Raw genomic sequence first — 20852 nt, 5'->3', positions numbered from 1 at the left:
TAAACATCCCATCCTCTCAACACTACCACTGCCATTTATAAATATCCCATCCTCTCAACACCAACCCCCCCAATTTATAAATATCACATCCACACAACAGCAACTCCCCAAATTTATAAATGTTCCATCCTCTCAACACCAACTCTCCCAGTTATAAATATCCAATCCTCTCAACAACACCTCCCAATTCATAAATATCCATACTCTCAACACCATAACCCCAAATTATAAATAACCCATCCTCTCAACACCACCACCCCCAAATTATTAATATCCCATCATTTCAACACCATCCTCCCAATTTATAAATATCCCATCCTCTAAACACCATCCCCACCAGTTTATAAATATCCCATCCACTCAACACCACCACCCAAATTTATAAACATCCCATGCTCTCAACACCACCACCCCAATTTATAAACATCCCATCCTCTCAAGACCACCACTCCAAATTATAAATATCCCATCCTCTCAACACCAACCCACCAAATTTATAAATATCCCATCCTCTTAACATCATCCCCCTCACCAGTTATAATTATCCCGTCCTCTCAACACCATCCCCCCCAATTTATAGATATCCCATCCTCTCAACACCAAACGCCTCAATATTTAAATATCCCATCCTTTCAAAACCACCCCCGCCCAATTTACAAATATCCCACCCTCTTAACACCATCCCCCCCAGTTATAAATATCCCATTCTCTCAAAACCTACCCCCCCAATTTATAGATACACCATCCTCTCAACACCAACCCCACCAATTTATAAATATCCCATCCTCTCAACAATACCCCCCCAAATTTTTAAATATCCCATCCTCTCAACACCATCCCCACCAATTTATAAATATCCCATCATCTCGAAACCATCCCCACCAATTTATAAACACCCATCCTCTCAACACCATCCTCACCAATTTATAAATATCCCATCATCTCGAAACCATCCCCACCAATTTATAAACACCCATCCTCTCAACACCATCCTCACCAATTTATAAATATCCCATCCTCTCAACACTATCCCCACCAATTTCTAAATATCCTATCCTCTCAACACCATCCCCCCAATTTTTAAATATCCCATCCTCCAAACACTAACCCACCAATTTATAAATATCCCATCCTCTGAACACCACCCCCAGCAAGTTATAAATATCCCATCCTCTCAACACCATCCCACACAATTTATAAATATCCCATCCTCTAAACACCATACCCACCAATTTATAAATATCCCATCCTCTCAACACCATCCCACACAATTTATAAATATCCCATCCTCTAAACACCATACCCACCAAGTTATAAATATCCCATGCTCTCAACACCATCCCACACAATTTATAAATATCCCATCCTCTAAACAACACCCCCCCCATTTTTAAATATCCCATCCTCTCAACACCATATCCACAAATTTATAAATATCCCATCCTCTCAACACCATCCCCCCTAATTTATAAATATAATATCCTCTCAACACCATCCCCCCTAATTTATAAATTTCCCATCCTCTCAACAACATCCCTCCGATTTTTAAATATCCCATCCTCTCAGCACCCACTCCCCCAATTAATAAATATCCTATCCTTTCAACACCACACCCCCCTCAATTTACACATATCCCATCCACTCAACACCACCCCCACCAATTTTTAAATATCCCATCCACTCAACACCATCTCCCCCAATTTATAAATATCCCATCCTCTCAACACCATCCCCACCAATTTCTGAATATCACATCCTCTCAACACCATCCCCCCAAATTATAAATATCCCATCCTCTAAACACCATACCCACCAATTTATAAATATCCCATCCTCTTAACACCATACCCACCAATTTATAAATATCCCATCCTCTCAACACCACCACGCCAAATTATAAATATCCCATCCTCTCAACACCAACCCACCCAATTTATAAATATCCCATCCTCTTAACACCATCGCCCCCAGTTATAATTATCCTGTCCTCTCAACACCATCCCCCCCAATTTATAAATATCCCATCCTCTGAACACCAATCCCCCCAATTTTTAAATATCCCATTCTCTCAACACCAACTCCCCCAATTTATAAATATCCCATCCTCTCATCACCATCCCCCAGAATTTATAAATTTCCAATCCTCTCAACAACACCCCTCCAATTTTTAAATATCCCATCCTCTCAACACCCACTCCCCGATTTATAAATATCCCACCCTCTCAACATCATCCCCTCAATTTATAAATATCCCATCCTCTCAACACCCCCCCCCCACAATTTATAAATATCCCATCCTCTCAACACCACCCCCCCAATTTATAAATATCCCATCCTCTCAACACCACCCCCCCAATTTATAAATATCCCATCCTCTCAACACCATCGCCCCCAATTTATAAATATCCCATCCTCTCAACACCAACTCTCCCAATTTATAAATATCCCATACTCTCAACACAACCCCCCCAATTTTTAAATATCCCATCCTCTCCACACCATCGCACCCAATTTATAAATATCCCATCCTCTCAATACCAACTCTCCCTATTTATAAATATCCCATCCTCTCAACACTACCCCCCCAATTTATAAATATCCGATCCTCTCCACACCATCGCACCCAATTTATAAATATCCCATCCTCTCAACACCAACTCCCCCAATTTATAAATATCCCATCCTCTCAACACCATCCCCCCCAATTTATAAATATCCCATCCTCTCAACACCACCCCCCCAATTTATAAATATCCCATCCTCTCAACACCAACTCACCCAATTTATACATATCCCATGCTCTCAACACCAGCTCCCCCCCATTTATAAATGTCCACTCTCTCAATGCCATCTACCCCCACCATTTTATAAATATCCCTTCCTCTCAACACCTTCCCCACCCCCACACACTATTAGCTTCCAAGCCGTATCCACAGCCCAAGTTATTTGATTCACCAGTACTCTCGTCCCAGTGTGATTAATGAGCTGGAACCCGTCACAGTAATGAATGGTCACATATTGGTTTGGACAGTTAAACAACTAATGGAGGAGGCTCCATAAATATTCCCATCAGGATGAATGACAGGGTAGTTCAGCACATCAGTGCAACACACAGGCTGAAGCTTTTGTAACCATCTTCAGCCAGAGATGCCGAGTGAGTGATCCAGAGGCTATGAATCCTGGCGTGAGTAACTCACTCCCAGACTCCCCAAAGCCTGTCCACCATCTGGAAGGCACAAGTCATCACTGACGCACAGTGGCAGCAGTGTGTACCATCTACACGAGGCACAGCTGGAACTCACCATTCCCCTTCCAAACCCACGACCACTACCATCTAGAAGGACAAGGGCAGCAGACACGTGGGAACACCACCACCTGGAAGTTCCCCTCCAGGTCACTCACCATCCTGACTTGGAAATATATCGCCATTCCTTCACTGTCGCTGGCTCAAAATCTTGGAACTCCCTCACTAACAGCACTGTGGGTGCACCTACAAAACATGAACTGCAGCGGTTCAAGAAGGCAGCTCACCACCACCTTCTCAACAGCAACCAGGGCTAGGCACTACATGCTGGGTTCAGTGCCCTGTGCGAAGTGTGTGTCGGGGGTGGGGCACAGTAAACCTGGCTGATGCACTGTGGGGGGGGGGGGCAGAAGGGCAATATAACTGGGCTCAGTGCTGTGTGTTTGGGGGAGGGGTAGTATAACTGGGTTCAGTGCTGTGTGTGGGGGAGGGGTAGTACAACTGGGTTCAGTGCTGTGTGTGGGGGAGGGGTAGTATAACTGGGCTCAGTGCTGTGTGTGGGGGTGGAGCAGTATAACTGCTCAGTGCTGTGTGTGTGGGGGAGGGATAGTAGAACTCGGCTCAGTGCTGTGTGTGGGGGACGGGTAGTATAACTGTGCTCAGTGCTGCGTGTGGGGGAGGGGTAGTATAACTGGGTTCAGTGCTGTGTGTGTGGGGGAGGGGTAGTATAACTGGGCTCAGTGCTGTTTGTGAGGGTGGAGCAGCAAAACTGGGCTCAGTGCTGTGTGTGTGGGGGAGGGGTAGTATAACTGGGCTCAGTGCTGTGTGTGGGGGACGGGTAGTAGAACTGGGCTCAGTGCTGTGTGTGGGGGAGGAGCAGTATAACTGGTCTCAGTGCTGTGTGTGGGGGATGGGTAATATAACTGGGCTCAGTGCTGTGTGTGGGGGAGGGGTAATATAACTGGGCTCAGTGCTGTGTGTGGGGGACGGGTAGTATAACTGTGCTCAGTGCTGTGTGTGTGGGGGAGGGGTAGTATAACTGGGCTCAGTGCTGTGCGTGTGGGGGAGGGGTAGTATAACTGGGCTCAGTGCTGTGTGTGTGGGGGAGGGGTAGTATAACTGGGCTCAGTGCTGTGTGTGGGGGATGGGTAGTATAACTGGGCTCAGTGCTGTGTGTGGGGGATGGGTAGTATAACTGGGATCCGTGCTGTGTGTGTGGGGGTCGGGTAATATATCTGGGCTCAGTGCTGTGTGTGGGGGAGGGGTTGTATGACTGTGTTCAGTGCTGTGTGTGGGAGGGAGGAGCAGTATAACTGGGCTCAGTGCTGTGTGTGTGGGGGAAGAGTAGTATGATTGTGCTCAGTGCTTTGTGTGTGGGGGAGGGTTAGTATGACTGTGCTCAGTGCTGTGTGTGGGGGGGAGGAGCAGTATAACTGGGCTCAGTGCTGTGTGTGGGGGACGGGTAGTATAACTGGGCTCAGTGCTCTGTGTGGGGGAGGGGTAATATAACTGGGCTCAGTGCTGTGTGTGGGGGACGGGTATTATAACTGGGCTCAGTGCTGTGTGTGTTGGGGACAGGTAGTATAACTGGGCTCAGTGCTGTGTGTGGGGAACGGGTAGTATAACTGGGCTCAGTGCTGTGTGTGTGGGGGTCAGGTAATATATCTGGGCTCAGTGCTGTGTGTGGGGGAGGGGTAGTATGACTGTGCTCAGTGCTGTGTGTGGGGGGGAGGAGCAGTATTACTGGGCTCAGTGCTGTGTGTGTGGGGGAGGGGCAGTATGATTGTGCTCAGTGCTTTGTGTGTGGGGGGGAGGAGCAGTATAACTGGGCTCAGTGCTGTGTGTGGGGGATGGGTAGTATAACTGGACTCAATGCTCTGTGTGGGGGAGGGGTAGTATAACTGGGCTCAGTGCTGTGTGTGAGGGAGGGGTAGTATAACTGGGCTCAGTGCTGTGTGTGGGGGAGGGGTAGTATAACTGGGCGCAGTGCTTTGTGTGTGGGGGAGGGGTAGTATAACTGGGCTCAGTGCTGTGTGTTTGGGGGACGGGTAGTATAACTGGGCTCAGTGCTGTGTGTGGGGGATGGGTAGAATAACTGCGCTCAGTGCTATGTGTGGGCGAGGGGTGGTATAACTGGGCTCAGTGCTGTGTGTGGGGGACGGGTAGTAGAACTGGGCTCAGTGCTGTGTGTGGGGGACGGGTAGTAGAACTGGGCTCAGTGCTGTGTGTGGGGGATGGGTAATATAACTGGGCTTAGTGCTGTGTGTGGGGGAGGGGTAATATAACTGGGCTCAGTGCTGTGTGTGGGGGACGGGTAGTATAACTGGGCTCAGTGCTGTGTGTGGGGGAGGGGTAGTATAACTGGGCTCAGTGCTGTGTGTGTGGGGGAGGGGTAGTATAACTGGGCTCAGTGCTTTGTGTGTGGGGGAGGGGTTGTATGACTGTGCTCAGTGCTGTGTGTGGGGGGGAGGAGCAGTATAACTGGGCTCAGTGCTGTGTGTGTGGGGGAGGGGTAGTATGATTGTGCTCAGTGCTTTGTGTGTGGGGGAGGGTTAGTATGACTGTGCTCAGTGCTGTGTGTGGGGGGGAGGAGCAGTATAACTGGGCTCAGTGCTGTGTGTGGGGGACGGGTAGTATAACTGGGCTCAGTGCTCTGTGTGGGGGAGGGGTAGTATAACTGGGCTCAGTGCTGTGTGTGTGGGGGAGGGGTAGTATAACTGGGCTCAGTGCTGTGTGTGGGGGATGGGGAGTATAATTGGGCTCAGTGCTGTGTGTGGGGGACGGGTAGTATAACTGGGCTCAGTGCTGTGTGTGGGGGACGGGTAGTATAACTGGGCTCAGTGCTGTGTGTGGGGGACGGGTAGTATAACTGGTCTCAGTACTATGTGTGGGGGACGGGTAGTATAACTGGGTTCAGTGCTGTGTGTGGGGGACGGGTAGTATAACTGGGCTCAGTGCTGTGTGTGGGGGACAGGTAGTATAACTGGGCTCAGTGCTGTGTGTGGGAGAGGAGCAGTATAACTGGGCTCAGTGCTGTGTGTGTGGGGGAGGAGCAGTATAACTGGGCTCAGTGCTGTGTGTGTGGGGGAGAGGGAGGTTAATTGGGCTCAGTGCTGTGTGTGGGGGAGGAGCAGTATAACTTGGCTCAGTGCTGTGTGTGTGGGAGATGGGTAATATAACTGGGCTCAGTGCTGTGTGTGGGGGACGGGTAGTATATCTGGGCTTAGTGTTGTGTGTGGGGGACGGGTAGTATAACTGGGCTCAGTGCTGTGTGTGGGGGACGGGTAGTATAACTGGGCTCAGTGCTGTGTGTGGGGGACGGGTAGTATAACTGGTCTCAGTACTATGTGTGGGGGACGGGTAGTATAACTGGGTTCAGTGCTGTGTGTGGGGGACGGGTAGTATAACTGGGCTCAGTGCTGTGTGTGGGGGACAGGTAGTATAACTGGGCTCAGTGCTGTGTGTGGGAGAGGAGCAGTATAACTGGGCTCAGTGCTGTGTGTGTGGGGGAGGAGCAGTATAACTGGGCTCAGTGCTGTGTGTGTGGGGGAGAGGGAGGTTAATTGGGCTCAGTGCTGTGTGTGGGGGAGGAGCAGTATAACTTGGCTCAGTGCTGTGTGTGTGGGAGATGGGTAATATAACTGGGCTCAGTGCTGTGTGTGGGGGACGGGTAGTATATCTGGGCTTAGTGTTGTGTGTGGGGGACGGGTAGTATAACTGGGCTCAGTGCTGTGTGTGGGGGAGGGGTAATATAACTATGCTCAGTGTTGTTTTTGTGGGGGCAGGTAGTATAACTGGGCTCAGTGCTGTGTGTGGGGGAGGGGTATTATAACTGTGCTCAGTGTTGTTTTTGTGGGGGAGGGGTAGGATAATTGGGCTCAGTGCTGTGTGTGTGGGGGAGGGGTAATATGACTGTGCTCAGTGTTGTGTGTTGGGGAGGAGGAGGATAATTGGGCTCAGTGCTGTGTGTGTGGGGGAGGGGTAATATGACTGTGCTCAGTGTTGTGTGTTGGGGAGGGGGAGGATAATTGGGCTCAGTGCTGTGTGTGGGGGAGGAGCAGTATAACTGGGCTCAGTGCTGTGTGTGGGGGAGGAGCAGTATAACTGGGCTCAGTGCTGTGTGTGGGGGAGGAGCAGTATAACTTGGCTCAGTGCTGTGTGTGTGGGAGATGGGTAATATAACTGGGCTCAGTGCTGTGTGTGGGGGACGGGTAGTATATCTGGGCTTAGTGTTGTGTGTGGGGGAGGGGTAATATAACTGGGCTCAGTGCTGTGTGTGGGGGAGGGGTAATATAACTATGCTCAGTGTTGTTTTTGTGGGGGCAGGTAGTATAACTGGGCTCAGTGCTGTGTGTGGGGGAGGGGTATTATAACTGTGCTCAGTGTTGTGTGTGGGGGAGGGGTAGGATAACTGGGCTCAGTGCTGTGTGTGGGGGAGGGGTATTATAACTGTGCTCAGTGTTGTGTGTGGGGGAGGGGTAGGATAATTGGGCTCAGTGCTGTGTGTGTGGGGGAGGGGTAATATGACTGTGCTCAGTGTTGTGTGTGGGGGAGGGGGAGGATAATTGGGCTCAGTGCTGTGTGTGTGGGGGAGGGGTAATATGACTGTGCTCAGTGTTGTGTGTGGGGGAGGGGGAGGATAATTGGGCTCAGTGCTGTGTGTGTGGGGGAGGGGTAATATGACTGTGCTCAGTGTTGTGTGTTGGGGAGGGGGAGGATAATTGGGCTCAGTGCTGTGTGTGTGGGGGAGGGGTAGTATGACTGTGCTCAGCGTTGTGTGTTGGGGAGGGGGAGGATAATTGGGCTCAGTGCTGTGTGTGTGGGGGAGGGGTAGTATGACAGTGCTCAGCGTTGTGTGTGGGGGAGGAGGAGGATAATTGGGCTCAGTGCTGTGTGTGTGGGGGAGGGGTAGTATGACTGTGCTCAGTGTTGTGTGTTGGGGAGGAGGAGGATAATTGGGCTCCGTGTCGTGTGTGTGGGGAAGGGGTAGTATAACCATTCTATGTTTAATCAGGATTGGTTTAGAAAGTGATGCTGCCATGGTTGAATACCCCAATAATAATTAAGCAGGACTCCCTCATGCTTCTAGCTGGCAGCAGTGACTGGCAGGATGTGAGCTGTCTCTGGGTTTAAGAGCTTAAGCAATGGACAGGAGGTTTATTCTGAGATTGTGTTTTTTTGTGTTATGTTTGCAGCTATTGAACAAGAGTGTGGAACTGGAACAGCTCCCATCTTCGTCTAGTGCCGTACTCCCACGCAGTGCCTTCTGGCACCATATAACAAGCTCACAGCACACCGGAGAAATGGAGCACAGCAACCGTAAGAGGGGACATTGTACCCAGGGGAATGTTCACACTTTTATAGGACAGGCACACTAAGATCATATTTGGAGCAGTGGGAGGCGATTTGGCCCTGGAGCCTTCTCTGCCATTCAGTAAGATCACAGCTGATCTGATTGTGGCCCCAACTCCACTTTCCTACCTGCTCCCCACAACGCTCAATTCCCTCGAAAGACTGGGAAGCAATAGCTTTAACTCTGTATGTAAATCATGAACACTTTATAAATAGGGGCATTGAGTACAAAATTAGGGAAGTAGCGCTGAACATTTGTAAAACTCTGGTTGGGCCCCAACTAGAGGATTGTGTCCAGTTCTGGTCACCACACATTAGGAAGGATGTGAGGGTCTTTGAGAGGGTGCAGAGGCGATTTACCAGAATGGTTCCAGAGATGAGGGATTTTAGTTACAAGATTAGGTTGGAGAAGCTGGGGTTGTTCTCCCTGCAGCAAAGGAGATTGAGGGGAAATTTGACAGAGGTGTATAAGATGATGGCGGGTTTAGATAAGGGAGACAAAGATAAACTCTTCCCATTAGCTGGTGGTACAAGGACCAAGGGACAGAGGTTTAAGGTTTGGAGCAAGAGATGCAGGGGAATGTGAGGAAGAGGTTTTTTACACAGTGAGTGGGAATGACCTGGAACTCACTGCCCACGAGGGTGGTGGAAGCAGAGATGAAGAATAATTTCAAAAACAATTGGATGAGCAATAGAAGGAAATAAACTTGGAAAGCTATGGGAAACAACTGAGGGAATGGGACTGACTAGATTGTTCCACAGAGAGGTAGCATAAACTCGACTGGGCAAATGTGTGCCCTCTGTGTCGTAAATGACTCCGTGATTCCATAACAACGTGCTCTGCCTGTCGCCGGAGTGTTTGATGGGGACAGTGCAGAGGGAGCTTTACTCTGTATCTAACCCGATGCAGTACCTCTCCTGGGAGTGTTTGAAAGGGAACAGTGTAAAAGCAGCATTACTCTGTATCTAACCCCGTGCTGTACCTGTCTCCGGAGCGCTTGATGGGGACAGTTTAGAGGGAGCTTAACTCTGTATCTAACCCCGTGCTGTACCTGTCCAGGGAGTGTTTGATGGGGACAGCGTAAAAGGAGCTTTACTCTGTATCTAACCCCGTGCTGTACCTGTCCTGGGAGTGTTTGATGGGGACAGTGTGGAGGGAGCTTTACTCTGTATCTAACCCATGCTGTGCCTGTCTCCGGAGTGTTTGATGGGGCCAGTGTAGAGGGAGCTTCACTCTGTATCTAACCCCGTGCTGTACCTGTGCTGGGAGTGTTTGATGGGGACTGTGTAGAGGGAGCTTAACTCTGTATCTAACCCCGTGCTGTACCTGTCCTGGGAGTGTTTGATGGGGACAGTGTAGAGGGAGCTTAACTCTGTATCTAACCCCGTGCTGTGCCTGTCTCCGGAGTGTTTGATGCGGACAGTGTAGAGCTAGATTTACTCTGTATCTAACACCGTACTGTACCTGACTTGGGAGTGTTTGATGGGGACAGTGTAGAGGGAGCTTTACTCTGTATGTAACCCCGTGCTGTACCTGTCCTGGGAGTGTTTGATGGGGACAGTGTAGAGGGAGATTTACTCTGTATCTAACACCGTACTGTACCTGCCTTGGGAGTGTTTGATGGGGACAGTGTAGAGGGAGCTTTACTCTGTATGTAACCCCGTGCTGTACCTGTCCTGGGAGTGTTTGGTGGGGACAGTGTAGAGGGAGCTTAACTCTGTATCTAATCCCGTGCTGTGCCTGTCTCCGGAGTGCTTGATGGGCAGTGTAGAGGGAGCTTTACTCTGTATCTAACCCCATGCTGTACCTGTCCTGGCACTGTTTGATGGAGACAGTGTAGAGGGAGCTTTACTCTGTATCTAACCCCATGTGGTACCTGTCCTGGGAGTGTTTGATGGGGACAGTGTAGAGGGAGCTTTACTCTGTATCTAACCCGGTGCTGTACCTGTTCTGAGTGTTTGATGGGGACAGTGTAGAGGGAGCTTTACTCTGTATCTAACCCGATGCTGTAACTGTCCTGTGAGTGTTTGATGGGGGCAGTGTAGAGGGAGATTTACTCTGTATCTAATCCCGTGCTGTACCTGTCCTGGGAGTGTTTGATGGACAGTGTAGAGGGAGCTTTACTCTGTATCTAACCCCGTGCTGTACCTGTCCTGGGAGTGTTTTATGGGGACAGTGTAGAGGGAGCTTAACTCTGTATCTAATCCCGTGCTGTGCCTGTCTCCGGAGTGCTTGATGGGCAGTGTAGAGGGAGCTTTACTCTGTATCTAACCCCATGCTGTACCTGTCCTGGCACTGTTTGATGGGGACAGTGTAGAGGGAGCTTTACTCTGTATCTAACCCCATGCGGTACCTGTCCTGGGAGTGTTTGATGGACAGTGTAGAGGGAGCTTTACTCTGTATCTAATCCCGTGCTGTACCTGTCCTGGGAGTGACTGATGGACAGTGTAGGGGGAGCTTTACTCTTTATCTAACCCGGTGCTGTACCTGTTCTGAGTGTTTGATGGGGACAGTGTAGAGGGAGCTTTACTCTGTATCTAACCCCGTGCTGTACCTGTCTGGGGAGTATTTGCTTGGGACAGTGTAGAGGGAGATTTCTCTGTTTCTAACCCCGTGCTCTACTTGTTCTGGGAGTGTTCGATGGGGCAGTGTAGAGGGAGCTTTGCTCTATATCTAAACCTGTGCTGTACCTTCCTGGGACTGTTTGATGGGGGCAGTGTAAAGGGAAATTTGCTCTATATCTAAACCTGTGCTGTACCTTCCTGGGAGTGTTTGGTGGGGGCAGTGCAGAGGAAGCTTAACCCTGTATCTAACACTGTGCAATACCTGTCCTGGGAGTGTTTGATGGGGACAGTGTAAAAGGAGCTTTACTTTGTATCTAAGCCCATGCTGTACCTGCCCTGAGATTCTTTGATGGGGACAGTGCAGAGGGATCTTTACTCTGTATCTAACTCCTTGCTGTGCCTGTCCTGTGAGTGTTTGATGGGGACCGTGTAGATGGATATTTACTCTGTATCTAAACCCGTGCTGTGCCTGCACTGGGAGTGTTTGATGGGGACAGTGTAGAGGGAGCTTTACTCTGTACCTAACCCCGTGCTGTAACTGCCCTGCGAGTGTTTGATGGGGACAGTGTAGAGGGAGCTTTAGCATGTATCTACCACCGTGCTGTACCTGCCTTGGAGTGTTTGCTGGGAACGGTGCAGACGAAGATTTCCTCTATATCGAACCTCATACTGTACTTGTCCTGGGAGTGATTGATGGACAGTGTAGAGGGAGCATTACTCTGCACCTCACCCCATGCTGTACCTGTCCTGTCAGTGTTTGGTGGGGACAGTGAAGAGGGAGCTTTACTCTGCATCTAACCCCGTGCTGTATGTGTCCTGGGAGGGTTTGATGCGGACAGTGTAGAGGGAGCTTTACTCTGCATCTAACCCCGTGCTGTACGTGTCCTCGGAGGGTTTGATACGGACAGTGTAGAGGGAGCTTTACTCTGTATCTAACCCCGTGATGTACCAGTCCTGGGAATGTTTGATGCGGACAGTTTGGAGCGAGATTTACTCTGTATCTAACCCTGTCCTGTACCTGCCTTGGGAGTGTTTGATGGGGACGGTGCAGAGAGACCATTACTCTGTATCTAACCCCGTGCTGTACCTGTCTGGGGAGTATTTGCTTGGGACAGTGTAGAGGGAGATTTCTCTGTTTCTAACCCCGTGCTCTACTTGTCCTGGGAGTGTTCGATGGGGGCAGTGTAGAGGGAGCTTTGCTCTATATCTAAACCTGTGCTGTACCTTCCTGGGAGTGTATGATAGGGGCAGTGCAGAGGAAGCTTAACCCTGTATCTAACACTGTGCAATACCTGTCCTGGGAGTGTTTGATGGGGACAGTGTAAAAGGAGCTTTACTTTGTATCTAAGCCCATGCTGTACCTGCCCTGAGATTCTTTGATGGAGACAGTGCAGAGGGAGCTTTACTCTGTATCTAACTCCTTGCTGTACCTGTCCTGTGAGTGTTTGATGGAGACCGTGTAGAGGGAGATTTACTCTGTATCTAAACCCGTGCTGTGCCTGGGCTGGGAGTGTTTGATGGGGACAGTGTAGAGGGAGCTTTACGCTGTACCTAACCCCATGCTGTAACTGCCCTGCGAGTGTTTGATGGGGACAGTGTAGAGCGAGCTTTACTCTGTATCTAACCAACTGCTGTGCCTGTCCTGGGAGTGTTTGATGGGGACAATGTAGAGGGAGCTTTACTCTGTATCTAACTCCGTGCTTTACCTGCCCTGGGAGTGTTTGCTCGGAACAGGGTAGACGGCGATTGAATTTGTATCAGACCCCGTGCTGTGCCGGCCTGGTAGTGTTTGATGGGGACAATGTAGAGGGAGCTTTACTCTGTATCTAACCCCGTGCTGTTCCTGTCCTATGAGTGTTTGATGGGGGCAGTGTAGAGGGAGCTTTACTCTGTATCTAACCCCGTGCTGTACCTGTCCTGTGAGTGTTTGATGGGGGCAGTGTAGAGGGAGATTTACTCTGTATCTAATCCCGTGCTGTACCTGTCCTGGGAGTGTTGATGGGGACAATGTAGAGGGAGCTTTACTCTGTATCTTACCCCGTGCTGTACCTGTCCTGGGAGTGTTTACCGTGGACAGTGTAGAGGGAGATTTACTCTATATCGAACCTCATACTGTACCTGTCCTGTGAGTGTTTGTTGTGGACAGTGCAGTGGGAGATTTACTCTGTATCTAACCTCATGCTGTACCTCCCCTGAGCGTGTTTGATGGGTACATTGTGGAGAGAGCTTTACTCTGTATGTATCCCCGTGATGTACCTGCCCTGGGAGTGTTTGCTGGGGACAATGTAGACGGAGATTGACTTTGGATCACAACCCGTGCTGTGCCTGTGCTGGGAGTGTTTGATGGGGACAGTGTAGTGAGAGATTTACTCCTTCTCTAACACTGTGCTGTAACTGTCCCTGGAGTGTTTGATGGGGACAGTGTAAAAGGAGCTTTACTTTGTATCTAAGCCCATGCTGTACTTCCCCTAGGTGTGTTTGATGGGGACAGTGTAGAGGGAGCTTTACTCTGTATCTAACCCCGTGCTTTACCTGCCCTGGAAGTCTTTGCTGGGAACAGTGTAGTTGGAGATTGACTTTGTATCAGACCCCGTGCTGTGCCGGCCTAGTAGTGTTTGATGGGGCCAATGTAGAGTGAGAATTACTCTGTATCTCAACCCCATGCTGTACCTGCCATGGGAATGATTGCTGGGGAAAGTGTAGGGGGAGATTTACTCAGCATCTAATACCATGCTGTACCTGACCGGGTGTGTTTGATAGGGACATTGCAGAGGGATCTGTACTCTGTATCTAACCCCGTGCTGTACCTGTCCTGGGAGTGTTTGATGCGGATGTTGTAGAGGGAGCTTTACTCTGTAACTAACCCTGTACTGTACCTGTCCTGGAAGTGTTTGATGGGGACAGTGTAGAGGCAGATTTCTCTGTATCTAACCCAGTGCTGTATTTGTACTGGGAGTGTTCGATGGGGGCAGTGTAGAGGGAGCTGTACTCTGTATCTAGCCCCGTGCTATACTTGTCCCGGGAGTGTTTGCTGGGGACAGTGTAGAGGGACCATTACTCTGTATCTAACCCCGTGCTGTACCTGTCTTGGGAGTATTTGCTTGGGACAGTGTAGAGGGAGATTTCTCTGTATCTAACCCCGTGCTGTACCAGTTCTGGTAGTGTTTGATGGGGGCAGTGTGGAGGAAGCATTACCCTGTATCTAACACCGTGCTGTACCTGTCCTGGGAGTTTTTGATGGGAACAGTATTAAAGGAGCTTTACTCTGTATCTAACCCCATGCTGTACCTGCCCTGGGAGTGTTTGATGGGGACAGTGTAAAAGGAGCTTTACATTGTATCTAAGCCCATGCTGTATCTGCCCTGAGAGTGTTTGATGGGGACAGTGCAGAGGGAGCTTAACTCAGGATCTAACCCCTTGTGGTACCTGTCCTTTGAATGTTTGATGGGGACAGTGTAGAGGGAGCTTTACTCTGTACCTAACCCCATGCTGTAACTGCCCTGGGATTGTTTGCTGGCAACAGTGTAGACGGAGATTGACTTTGTATCAGACCCCGTGCTGTGCCGGCCTGGGAGTGTTTGATGGGGACAGTGTTGAGGTAGCTTTACTCTGTTTCTAACCCCGTGCTGTAACTGCCCTGGGAGTTTTTGATGTGAACAGTGTAGAGGGAGCATTATTCTGAATCTAACCCCATGCTATACTTCCCCTGGGCATGTTTGATGGGGACGCTGTAGAGGGAGCTTTACTCTGTATCTAATCCCGTGCTGTACCTGCCCTCGGAGCGTTTGCTGGGAACAGTGTAGACGGAGATTGACTTTGTATCAGACCCCGTGCTGTGCCGGCCTGGTAGTGTTTGATAGGGACTGTGTAGAGGGAGATTTACTCTGTATCTAAACCCGTACTATTGCTGTCCTGTGAGCGTTTGATGTGGACGGTGTAGAGGGAGATTTACTCTGTATCTAACCCCGTGCTGTAACTGCCCTGGGAGTTTTTGATGTGGACAGTATAGAGGGAGCATTACTCTGAATCTAACCCCATGCTGTACTTCCCCTGGGCGTGTTTGATGGGGACAGTGTAGAGGGAGCTTTACTCTGTATCTAACCCCGTGCTGTACCTGCTCTGGGAGTGTTTGCTGGGAACAGTGTAGACGGAGATTGACATGGTATCAGACCCCGTGCTGTGCCGGCCTGGTAGTGTTTGATGGGGACAATGTAGAGGGAGATTTACTCTGTATCTAAACCCCGTGCTGTACCTGCCATGGGGGTGATTGCTGGGGAAAGTGTGGAGGGAGATTTACTCAGCATCTAATACCATGCTGTACCTGACCGGGAGTGTTTGATAGGGGCGTTGCAGAGGGATCTCTACTCTATATCTAACCCCATGCAGTATCTGTCCTCGGAGTGTTTGATGGGGACAGTGTAGAGGCAGCTTTACTCTGTATCTAAGCCCGTGCTGTAACTGTCCTGGGAGTGTTTGATAGGGACATTGCAGAGGGATCTCTACTCTCTATCTAACCCCATGATGTACCTGCCCTGGGAACGTTTGCTGGGGACAGTGTAGACGGAGATTGACTTTGTATCAGACCCGTGCTGTGCCTGTGCTGGGAGTGATTGCTGGGGACAGTGTAGAGGGAGATTTACTCTTTATCAGAATCCGTGCTGTGCCTGTGCTGGGACTGTTTGATGGGGACAGTGCAGACAGAGATTTACTCTATATCTAAGCTCATGCTGTACCTGTCCAGGGAGTGTTTAATGGGGACAGTGTAGAGGGAGATTTACTCTGTATTTAACCCCGTGATGTGACTGTCCTGGGAGTGTTTGATGGGGATAGTGTAGACGGAGATTGACTTTGTATCAGACCGCGTGCTGTGCCGGCCTGGTAGTGTTTGATGGGGACAATGTAGAGGGAGATTTACTCTGTATCTAAACCCCATGCTGTACCTGCCTTGGGAGTGATTGCTGGGGAAAGTGTAGAGGGAGATTTACTCTGTATCAATACCCATGCTGTATCTGTCCTCCGAATGTTTGATGGGGACAGTGTAGAGGGAGATTTACTCTGTATCTAACACCATGCTGTACCTGTCCTGGGAGTGTTTAATGGGGACAGTGTAGAGGGAGATTTACTCTGTATTTAATCTCGTGCTGTAACTGTCCTGGGAGTATTTAATGGGGACAGTGTAGAGCGAGATTTACTCTGTATCTAACCCCGTGATTTGACTGTCCTGGGAGTGTTTGATGGGGATAGTGTAGAGGGAGCTTTACTCTGTATCTAACCCCATGCTGTACCTGCCCTGAGAGTGTTTGATGGGGACAGTGCAGAGGGAGCTTTACTTTGTATCTTACCCCTTGCTGTACCTGTCCTGTGAGTGTTTGATGGGGACAGTGTAGAGGGAGCTTTACTCTGTTTCAAACCCCATGCTGTAACTGCCCTGGGAGTTTTTGATGTGGACAGTGTAGAGGGAGATTTACTCTGTATCTAACCCCGTGCTGTAACTGTCCTGGGAGTATTTAATGGGGACAGTGTAGAGCGAGATTTACTCTGTATCTAACCCCGTGCTGTACCTGCCCTGGGAGTGTTTGCTGGGAACAGTGTAGACGGAGATTGACTTTGTATCAGACCCCGTGCTGTGCCGGCCCTGGGAGTGTTTGCTGGGAACAGTGTAGACGGAGATTTACTTTGTATCAGACCCCGTGCTGTGCCGTCCTGGGAGTGTTTGATGGGGACAGTGTAGAGGGAGATTTACTCTGCATCTAAACCCAATGCTGTACCTGCCATGGGAGTGATTGCTGGGGAAAGTGTAGAGGGAGATTTACTCAGCATCTAATACCATGCTGTACCTGACCGGGAGTGTTTGATAGGGACATTGCAGAGGGATCTCTACTCTCTATCTAACCCCGTGATGTACCTGCCCTGGGAACGTTTGCTGGGGACAGTGTAGACGGAGATTGACTTTGTATCAGACCTGTGCTTTGCCTGTGCTGGGAGTGATTGCTGGGAACAGTGTAGAGGGAGATTTACTCTTTATCAGAATCCGTGCTGTGCCTGTGCTGGGACTGTTTGATGCGGACGATGTAGAGGGAGCTTTACTCTGTATCTAACCCTGTACTGTACCTGTCCTGGGAGTGTATGATGGGGACAGTGTAGAGGCAGATTTCTCTGTATCTAACCCAGTGCTGTACTGTCCTGGGAGTGTTCGATGGGGGCAGTGTAGAGGAAGCATTACCCTGTATCTACACCGTGCTGTACCTGTCCTGGGAGTGTTTACCGGGGACAGTGTAGAGGGAGATTTACTCTGTATCAAAACCCGTGCTGTGCCGGTCCAGGGACTGTTTGATGGGAACATTGTGGAGGGACCATTACTCTATATCTAAGCCCATGCTGTATCTCCCCTGGTGGTAGCTGTCCTGGGAGTGTTTGATGGTGACAGTGTAGACTGAGATTGACTCTGTATCTAACCCCGTGCTGTGCTTGTCCTGGGAGTATTTGCTGGGGACAGTGTAGAGGGAGTTTTACTCTGTATCTAACCCCGTGCTGTGCCTGTCCTGGGAGTGTTCGATGGGGGCAGTGGAGAGGGAGCTTTGCTCTATATCTAAACCTGTGCTGTACCTGTCTTGGGATTGTTTGATGGGAACAGTGTAGAGGGAGATTTAATCTGTATCTAACCCCGTGATATGCGTGTCTTGTGTGTATTTGCTTGGGACAGTGCAGAGGGAGCTTAACTCTGCATCTAACCCCGTGCTGTACCTGTCCAGTGAGTGTTAGATGTGGACAGTGTAGAGGGAGATTTACTCTTTATCTAACCTCATGCTGTACCTGTCCTGGGAGTGTTTGATGTGGACAGTGTAGAGGGAGATTTACTCTGTATCTAACCCTGTGCTGTACCTGCCATGGGAGTGATTGCTGGGGAAAGTGTAGATGGAGATTTACTCTGTATCTAAACCCGTGCTGTTCCTGCCCTGGGAGTGTTTGATTGGGACAGTGGAGAGGGAGATTTACTCTGTATCTTACCCCGTGCTGTGCCTGTCGTGGGATTGTTTGATGGGGACAGTATAGAGGGAGCTTTACTCTGTATCTAACCAAGTGCTGTGCCTGTCCTGTGAGTGTTTGACAGGGACAATGTAGATGGAGTTTTACTCTGTATCTCATCCCGTGCTGTACCTGTCCTGGGAGTGTTTGATGGACAGTGTAGATGGAGCTTTACTCTGTATCTAACCCCGTGCTGTGCCTGTCCTGGGAGTTTTTGATGGGGACAGTGCAGACAGAGATTTACTCTATATCTAAGCTCATGCTGTACCTGTCCTGTGAGTGTTTGATGTGGACAGTGTAGAGGGAGATTTACTCTGTATCTAACCTCATGCTGTACCTGTCCTGGGAGTGTTTGATGTGGACAGTGTAGAGGGAGATTTACTCTGTATCTAACCCTGTGCTGTACCTGCCATGGGAGTGATTGCTGCGGAAAGTGTGGACGGAGATTTACTCTATATCTAACCTCATGCTGTACCTGTCCTGTGAGTGTTTGATGTGGACAGTGCAGTGGGAGATTTACTCTGTATCTAACCTCATGCTGTACCTGTCCTGGAAGTGTTTGATGGGGACAGTGCAGGGGGGCCATTGCTTTGTATTGAACCCCGTGCTGTACCAGTCTTGGGAGTATTTACTTGGGGCAGTGTAGAGGGAGATTTCTCTGTATCTAACCCTGTGCTCTATTTCTCCTGGGAGTGTTTGATGGGGGCAGTGCAGAGGGCGCTTTCCTCTATATCTAAACCTTTGCTGTACCTGCCTGGGACTGTTTGACGGGAGGAGTGTAAAGTGAGATTTGCTCTGTATCTAACCCCGTCCTGTACCTGTCCTGTGAGTGTTTGATGGGGGCAGTGTAGAAGGAGCTTTACCCTGCATCTAACCCCGTGCTGTACATGTCCTGGGAGTGTTTGATGCGGACAGTGTAGAGGGAGCTTTACTCTGTATCTAAGCCCGTGCTGTACCTGTGCTGGGAGTGTTTGATGCGAACAGTGTAGAGGGAGCTTTACTCTGTATCTAACCCCGTGCTCTCCCTTTCCTGGGTGTGTTTGATGCACAGAATGTAGATGGAGCTTTGCTCTGTATCTAACCCCGTGCTGTACCTGTCCTGAGAGTGTTTGATACAGACAGTGTAGAGGGAGCTTTACTCTGTATCTAACCCAGTGCTTTGCCTGTCCAGGGAGTGTTTGATGGGGACAATGTAGAGGGAGCTTTGCTCTCTATCTAAACCTTTGCTGTACCTGTCCTGGGACTGCTTGATGGGGGCAGTGTAGAGGAAGCATTACCCTGTAGCTAACACAGGGCTGTACCTATCCTGGGAGTGTTTGATGCGGACAGTGTAAAGGGAGCTTTACTCTGTATCTAAGCCCGTGCTGTACCTGTGCTGGGAGTGTTTGATGCGGACAGTGTAGATGGAGCTTTACTCTGTATCTAACCCCGTGCTGTACCTGCCCTGCGAGTGTTTGATTTGGACAGTGTAGAGCGAGATTTACTCTGTATCTAACCTCATGTTGTACCTGTCCAGGGAGTGTTTGATGTGGACAGTGCAGAGGGAGCTTTACTCTGCATCTAACACCGTGCTTTACCTGTCCTGGGAGTGTTTGATGCGGACAGTGTAGAGGGAGCTTTACTCTATATCTAACCCCATACTGTACCTGTCATGGGAGTGTTCGATGGGGGCAGTGTAGAGGGAGCTTTACTCTATCTCTAAACCTGTGCTGTACCTGTCCTGGGACTGTTTGATGGGGGCAGTGTAGAGGACGCATTACCCTGTATCTAACACTGTGCTGTTCCTGTCCTGGGAGTGTTTGATTGTGACAGTGTAGAGGGAGATTTACCCTGTATCTAACCCCGTGCTCTATCTATCCTGGGAGTGTTTGATGGGGACAGTGTAGAGGGAGCTTTACTCTGCATCTAACCCCGTGATATGAATGTCCTGGGAGTGTTTGAAGTGGATTGTGTTGAGGGACCATTACTCTGTATCTAACCCCGTGCGGTACCTGTCCTGGGACTGTTTGATGGGGGCAGTGTAGAGGACACATTACCCTGTATCTAACACTGCTGTTCCTGTCCTGGGAGTGTTTGATGGGGACAGTGTAGAGGGAGATTTACCCTGTATCTAACCCCGTGTTGCACCTGTCCTGGGAGTGTTTGATGCGGACAGTGTAGAGAGAGGTTTACTCTGTATCTAACCCCATACTGTACCTGTCCTGGCAGTGATCGATGGGGGCAGTGTAGAGGGAGCTTTACTCTATATCTAAACCTGTGCTGTACCTGTCCTGGGACTGTTTGATGGGGACAGTGTAGAGGGAGATTTACCCTGTATCTAACCCCGTGCTCTACCTGTCCTGGGAGTGTTTGATGGGGACAGTGTAGAGGGAGCTTTACGCTGTATCTAACCCCATGTTATGACTGTCCTGGGAGTGTTTGATGGGGATAGTGTAGAGGGAGCTTTCATCAGTATCTAACACCGTGCTGTACCTGACTGGGAGTGTTTGATGGGGACAGTGTAGAGGGAGCTTTACTCTGCATCTCACCCCATGCTGTACCTGCCTTGAGAGTGTTTGATGGGGACAGTGTAGAGGGATCATTAATCTGTATCTAACGCCGTGCTGTACCTGTCCTGTGAATGTTTGATGGGAACATTGTAGAGGGAGCATTACTCTGTATCTAA

At 49.8% G+C, this 20852-nt stretch overlaps 1 protein-coding gene across 1 annotated transcript in view; it reads left to right on the top strand.

Moving 5' to 3' along the window:
* Positions 1–20852, top strand: part of LOC144674610 (docking protein 4-like) — a 154303-nt gene that overhangs the window by 113355 nt on the left and 20096 nt on the right. The window contains exon 7 of the mRNA XM_078535881.1: positions 8440–8563. Within this exon, the coding sequence (XP_078392007.1) occupies positions 8440–8563 (124 nt within the window). The remainder of the gene's footprint in view (positions 1–8439; positions 8564–20852) is intronic.

The sequence above is a fragment of the Cetorhinus maximus genome, unplaced genomic scaffold, assembly GCF_964194155.1.
Source record: "Cetorhinus maximus unplaced genomic scaffold, sCetMax3.hap1.1 HAP1_SCAFFOLD_726, whole genome shotgun sequence".
NCBI lineage: Eukaryota > Metazoa > Chordata > Chondrichthyes > Lamniformes > Cetorhinidae > Cetorhinus > Cetorhinus maximus.
The sequence above is the reverse complement of the archived record's forward strand: the minus strand, read 5'-3'. Positions and strand labels throughout refer to the sequence as shown.